Below are 6,080 nucleotides of genomic sequence, written 5' to 3'. Positions count from 1 at the left end.
CTCTGACCTTCGGCAGTGATAAATGATAAAATGAACCCCTCTTATTCTGGCAACCACTTCTTCCTCTTCCTCTTTCGTCTCCTTTATCTTTCCTTTTCTTTCGCTTTTTCTCTTCTTCACCTCTATAACATTGAACTACAAACTACTTGGTTATATGACTAAACGTGATAGCCATACCTTTCCTGATTGAACTTGATTATCCTGGTTAACCAATTTATGAATATCCAGTGAATATAAAAAGTTTTATTGTTACGTCAATAGACAAACTTAAGAAAGAAAATAACGTAAACCAAATACATGAACTTACATTCCCACCATATTAAATAAGTACAAGATAATTCCATCTCTCAAGAGAACCAGCGCTCCATTATTCATATTTATATGGAATATAAGATTCAAATTGACCACTGAACGTAACCTGAAAATGCCATTGAACGAAAAAATTATTTTTAAAATTTATTAAAAATACCAACTCAGCTGCCACGTAAGCAGATAACCTGGAAAAATTGATGGTAACCTGCTATCCGGTGAAATTGCATGCATTTGGAGTGTTTAGTGCCTAATTGTATGATTTTGGAGTGTTCAGTGACCTAATTGCACTTTTTTTCGTTCAATGGCCTTAATTGCATTTTCAGGTTACGTTCAGTGGCCAATTTGAACCTTATTCCTATTTATGTTTCAGTCATACTCAATTACTCATACATGCATCAACTTGTATCCTAATAATGTATTATTCTGTAGAAATTAAGTGTGGCATTTGGATAGAGACAGATCTTCATTACTCCGATCCGGTGGAACCATGAGAAGATGAGAAGCATTGGTGACTGGTGAGGCATACCTCAGTGGTGTCCATTTTCCAACTCATCTGTGAACTGTGAAGTGAGACTTCAAACAATCAAACAATCAAACTCGAACATGAATGCCATCCATCGTGGTAATATGGAGGACCAAAACTGTGTATGTTCAGCGGTGGAAAAATGACAAAGTCCATCAATGCCACTCCTGCTTTATCTGTGGGTGCTGTCAAAACTGCATTTGGTTTTTGAAAATGAATCAAACACAACTTGCAACTCAATCTATATATCTAATAATACAACACACCAAGCAACTGTTTATTGATGGATCACTGTGATCAAACAAAACAGTGTTATAAGGGCACAACTTGCTTAGATCATACTGCAAACACAACACTTTTACTCCAGGAATGAAACTAGTATTGATAATTTTTGTACAATGGTGTAACCTGGACAGCAGCTATCATCAAACCATGCCACTGGAACAAGAAAATCCCTTGGAGCAGCAAGACCATTTGCACCTAAACAGAATCAAAGCATATCATAACATGCACGGAGTGTAAGTAATTTTGAACTTTATGTGCATCTATTGGCCCAAGATCAGGGAGTTGAAAATGAGCTCCAAAAATTTCACCAACATAACCTCGCGATTCTCCATCCGGCAGATCAACAGCAAAGCGAAATCCTTGAGGAATAACAATTATTTCACCAGGATTGACTTGCAACCTACCACATTCAGTTGTAATCCAAGTGAAATTGGTTTCACTTGGATTGTTGGCTTAGGTATAATCAAACAGAACCGCGTGGTTACTGAAAAACAAATGACTCATTAAACCAGTGAAGTGGGGCATCACTTACTTCCTTTTTGAGGAACTATCAAAAACTCCCCATCAGCATTGCAGAATGCACAGTTGTCCATTGATTTGTTAGCTGTATACCTACATTTCCACACGCACTTGAATTTGTAAAATACTGAAATTTATTCAATAGTCTCAGCTGAAAGAGAACGGATGCAATTATAGGAATAAAGTCTTTCACATTAGCACTCCTTGAATTAAGGATTTCTTATTTTCTCTCTACTTTGAAAAAAACCAACTAATGATGCAAAATTTGAAGTTAAAGCTGCAAAAATCATAGATAAAGTTTGTCAGAGGCAAGACCTTAAATCTAAATATGAAGATTAAATCACTTCACAATTAACACGGTATAACCTACTCTCCTCCAATAAATAACTTGTTCTAGCATGTTCAAGGTTTGCAGGTGTTAGAAGATCGTCCTCCTATAATCCTTTAGCAAATTTTAGAGGACGGTTGGTTGGGAGTCTCTGAGTTGAGGAGAGACTCTGCACTATTTTCCTAGTTTGAGCTTCGACCTGCCCCTCCCGTTGATCCAAAAAAATTGATCAGGCTATGATCATTACCTTGTCTTAGCCAGTCATTCACAGTCTAAACCCTCATAAGAATACAACACTCTTTTGTGTGGTCTCCATACTTGCAAAATGGCCTTCTCAATCTCCTTATCCCTGTGCCACAGTAATGCTGCAATGGCAGCTTCCTGAATCCTGATAGAAGCAACTCTTGATCAATCACCAGTAATCATTACATGAGCACTTCCCATCACCAAAATGATGAAACCTGATGGAGTCTCGTACTATTATCTGCCTGCCAACAATTTGTGATATGTATTTCAAGGCATCATGACAGTCCCCACAAATTCTGAGATTTTTCATTATTCTTATTGGCATCTCCGATTTGCGTGTAAGAACAAAAGCAACTGCAATTCTCTCACTGTGATAGCTCAGGAGTTCTTCCTTGTTCTCCAGATCAAGGTCATACAAAGCATATTTTATCTGCGGCCCATACCCTACAAGCTTCATCTTTTTGTGCACTTCCCTGAGGTTTTCATAGATTGCATCTGTATCCGGGTGAGATTTGTCGCCAGCAACAAAAACGTGAATGCCATCTCTCATGCTGACCCAACTCCATCCTGTTTCTTTCCTTGCTGTTGCTTCCCTCATAGAGCGTCGGGCCTGAGCAACATCTTCCCACTTCCCACCAGAGGCGTGCATATTTGCTAGAAGAACATAGTTTACTGCATTTTGAGGTTCCAGCTCCATAAGCATTTGTGCAGCCTTCCTACCTAGATCTCTTTTGCGACCACTAGCTCGACTGCATACCCCCAGAACAGTTCTCCAGATTAGCGCGTTAGGCCTTAATGGCATTGTTTGGATGAAGTCCTCCATCTTATCAAGCTCGCCTGCTCGACCAAGGAGATCAACCATGCAAGAGAAATGCTCGATTCGAGGGGTCAAATCATACACTCTGCTCATAGATTCAAAATGATCAAATCCTTGTTCGATGAGTCCTATGTGGCTACAAGCTGACAAGACAGCAACAAAAGTAACATGATCTGGTGGTTGGCCTTCCAGCTTCATTTTTCTGAAAACCTCTAGTGCTTCATGTCCATGTCCATGCCTTGCATAACCAGATATCATTGAGTTCCATGAATATACATTTCTTTCAGGCATTAATTTAAAGAATCTTGAAGCATAATCTATACGGCCACATTTGGAGTACATGTCAACCAGGGCACTCCCAACAAATACATCTGATTCCAAACAAGCTCTAATCCCACACGCGTGGACTTCCATGCCACGCTCTAGTGTTGCAACTGAGGCACATGCACTCAGAACGGTAGAAAAGGTGAAGCAATCTAACCTCTGACCATTGTGCAGCATAAGCCAGATTAAACCCATGGCCTTTGTTAGGAGCTCATTGTGTATATACCCAGAGATCATAGAGTTCCAGCTCACATCATCTCTCCTGTCAGACATTCTAGAAAATATTTTTTCACAATCATCCATTTGCCCGCATTTCCCATAGCAAGTAAGAAATGCATTTTCAATAGCTACATCATCCATCGCATTGTATTTTAGTACCAGAGCATGAATTTGGCTAGCAAGACCAAGAAGAGAAAGGGATGATACTGCAGAAAGGACATTTATGAAAGTAACTCGGTTAAGTCTCCATCCAGCACGCATCATTTCTATGAAATATTCTATAGATTCAAAAGTAGATGCCTCAGAATCACTCAATGCACCAATTATAGAATTCCAAGAAACACGGTCACGTTCAGGCATCAAGGAGAATATTTTCCTGCATTCACAGATAAACCGAACATCAGCATACAATGCAAGGAGAGCATTAGACACTGACACATCCAAGTCAAGTCCCAATTTAATTGCTTCACAATGTATTCCACTGCCCATCCTGATCCAACCAAGGCTCCCACATGAACTCAAAGCACTGATCAAATTGAAGTTTGAAGGCATCATACCAATACTCCTCATTGTTCTGAAACCCCAGACTGCATCTTCAAAACACTCGTTCCGGTCAAGACCAGAGATCAAAGAATTCCAAGATGTTAAATCCTTATCAATCATGAGGTTAAAAACAGAACGGGCCTCTTCAATTGCACCACATTTTGCATACATATTAATTAGACCATTTCCAATAGCAACCTTGGAATCATACAAGCCAGTTCGGAGAGCATATGCATGTACTTCTTTACCTCTTTGTTTTCCTTCTTCCAACAAAGAGAATTCAGGGAAAGCACTCAAAAGAACAACAAAAGAGGAATAATTTATTTCAACCATGTCTCTTGTCTCAACAAAAACCTTAGCAGCGTCTTCCCCTCGCTTTAGTTGAATGAGTCCAACCATCAGACCGTTCATAGACACTACATTTCTCATGCCCATCTGCTTGAAAATCTTCAATGCAGTGTCAAGACAGCCAAGCCTTCCAAAACTACAAACTAAAGCACTGCCCACATACAGGTCTTTTAAAAATCCAGATTTTTCAATTCTTCCCAATACCTGCTCTAGCAAAAGCAAACCACAATTACCATGAGAAGCAGCAGTGGAAATTAAGCTGCCAAAAGTGTCTTCAGTTGGTTTAGAATAAAATTCCATGCTCTCATTTTGCATAATGGAGAAAAGCTTGAAAGCAGAAGCAGAATCTCCTCTTTGAGAATAAAAGGAAATTATAGAATTCCAAGACACTGAATTCTTAGCTTCTATACCACAAAATACATTCCAAGCATATTCCCCAGGATCACCACAACACCTGTACATAGAAATCAACACATTGCATATAACCTCATCAACCAAGTAGCACGTCTTCAAAACCAAAGCATGAATTTGCATCCCCAACCTAAGCCCACAAGCCCCTAAAGATTGACAAGCCCTTGAAGCACTACCAAAAGAATAATGGTTAGGAACAAATCCCGAACGCACCATCTGTCGAAGACTTTCACAGGCCTCATTGGGCATGTCATTCTTAGCATACCCTGTGATCAAACTAGCCCAGGTAATCGCGTTCCTGTCAGGCATCTCGTCGAACAGGTCACTTGCAGCAGCCATATCACCATTTTTCACATACAGATGAATAAGGTAATTACACAAAAACAATTCTTGACTATACCCATTCTTCACAATTTTCAAATGCAGATGTTTTGCGTCGTTCACAGGACTCAGGAACCGGTACTTGTCGACTAAATAACCGTACTTTCCAGAAAACAAGGGCGAGAAAGAGGAGTGTGTTTCAGGTAAAGCAGTCGTCCCAAAGCGGTTGGAAGCACTGCTTTCACTTGATGTATGATCGAAGTTATAGCGATCTTGGAATTTAAAGATGGATTCTTTGGGTAGCTGTGGGTTGGTGGCGATGGGACGATGAAAGTGCTGTTCCTCTATGTGAAGGATGGATGCAGCGAATGTATTGAAACTCAGAGTGGTGGTTGGGTTATAGTAATACAATCTTCTTCACATTAACATGGTGATTGATGGCAGAGCTGAGAGGCGCTTGCTCACCTCATCTCAGTCTTTGCCGCCATTTTCACTCTGCTCATATTTGATTTTTTATAATACCCTTAATTGGATTAACATGTCAACAAGTTTATGGAAAACAAAGACAGGCCAATGCGATTTTAATCATAATAAAGAAATGTTGCGCATATGAAATTTATAAATTTTATTGTTACAGTTTATCACTAACTACGGCCACATATTTAGAAACAAATACAGTGTAATAAAGTTTGTATTTCTAAGAGTATGAGTACTAAGTTCGGAGAGGTGTCCTGTAACACCCCGTGTTACGATCCCTAAAACCAGTCCATGGGCCCTTATCCCTAAACCCAATCCTTAGTTCCAAAAGGAATAGAATTAGCAAGCCTATAATATTAGTTCCTAACCAGGACTCCTAAATATATAAATAGGGGACTTAAAGGCAC

The 6,080-nt window shown here is 39.6% G+C and overlaps 2 protein-coding genes across 2 annotated transcripts; both read right to left on the bottom strand.

Moving 5' to 3' along the window:
• Positions 1-1,178: 1,178 nt before the first annotated feature.
• Positions 1,179-1,796, bottom strand: LOC109163463 (homogentisate 1,2-dioxygenase-like). Its single transcript, XM_019312209.1, has 3 exons — positions 1,643-1,796; positions 1,381-1,543; positions 1,179-1,315 (listed from the first exon to the last, which is right to left on the bottom strand). The coding sequence occupies exons 1-3, from the start codon at positions 1,643-1,645 to the stop codon at positions 1,194-1,196; spliced, it is 288 nt and encodes a 95-aa protein (XP_019167754.1). The 5' UTR covers positions 1,646-1,796; the 3' UTR covers positions 1,179-1,193.
• A 279-nt stretch (positions 1,797-2,075) lies between these two features.
• On the bottom strand, positions 2,076-5,684 carry LOC109163594 (putative pentatricopeptide repeat-containing protein At5g09950). Its single transcript, XM_019312344.1, has 2 exons — positions 5,662-5,684; positions 2,076-5,608 (listed from the first exon to the last, which is right to left on the bottom strand). Exons 1-2 carry the CDS (start codon positions 5,682-5,684, stop codon positions 2,380-2,382), a joined length of 3,252 nt encoding a protein of 1,083 aa, XP_019167889.1. The 3' UTR covers positions 2,076-2,379.
• Between the last annotated feature and the right edge of the window lie 396 nt (positions 5,685-6,080).

The sequence above is a fragment of the Ipomoea nil genome, unplaced genomic scaffold (genome assembly GCF_001879475.1).
Source record: "Ipomoea nil cultivar Tokyo-kokei standard unplaced genomic scaffold, Asagao_1.1 scaffold3030, whole genome shotgun sequence".
Taxonomy (NCBI): domain Eukaryota; kingdom Viridiplantae; phylum Streptophyta; class Magnoliopsida; order Solanales; family Convolvulaceae; genus Ipomoea; species Ipomoea nil.
The sequence above is the reverse complement of the archived record's forward strand: the minus strand, read 5'-3'. Positions and strand labels throughout refer to the sequence as shown.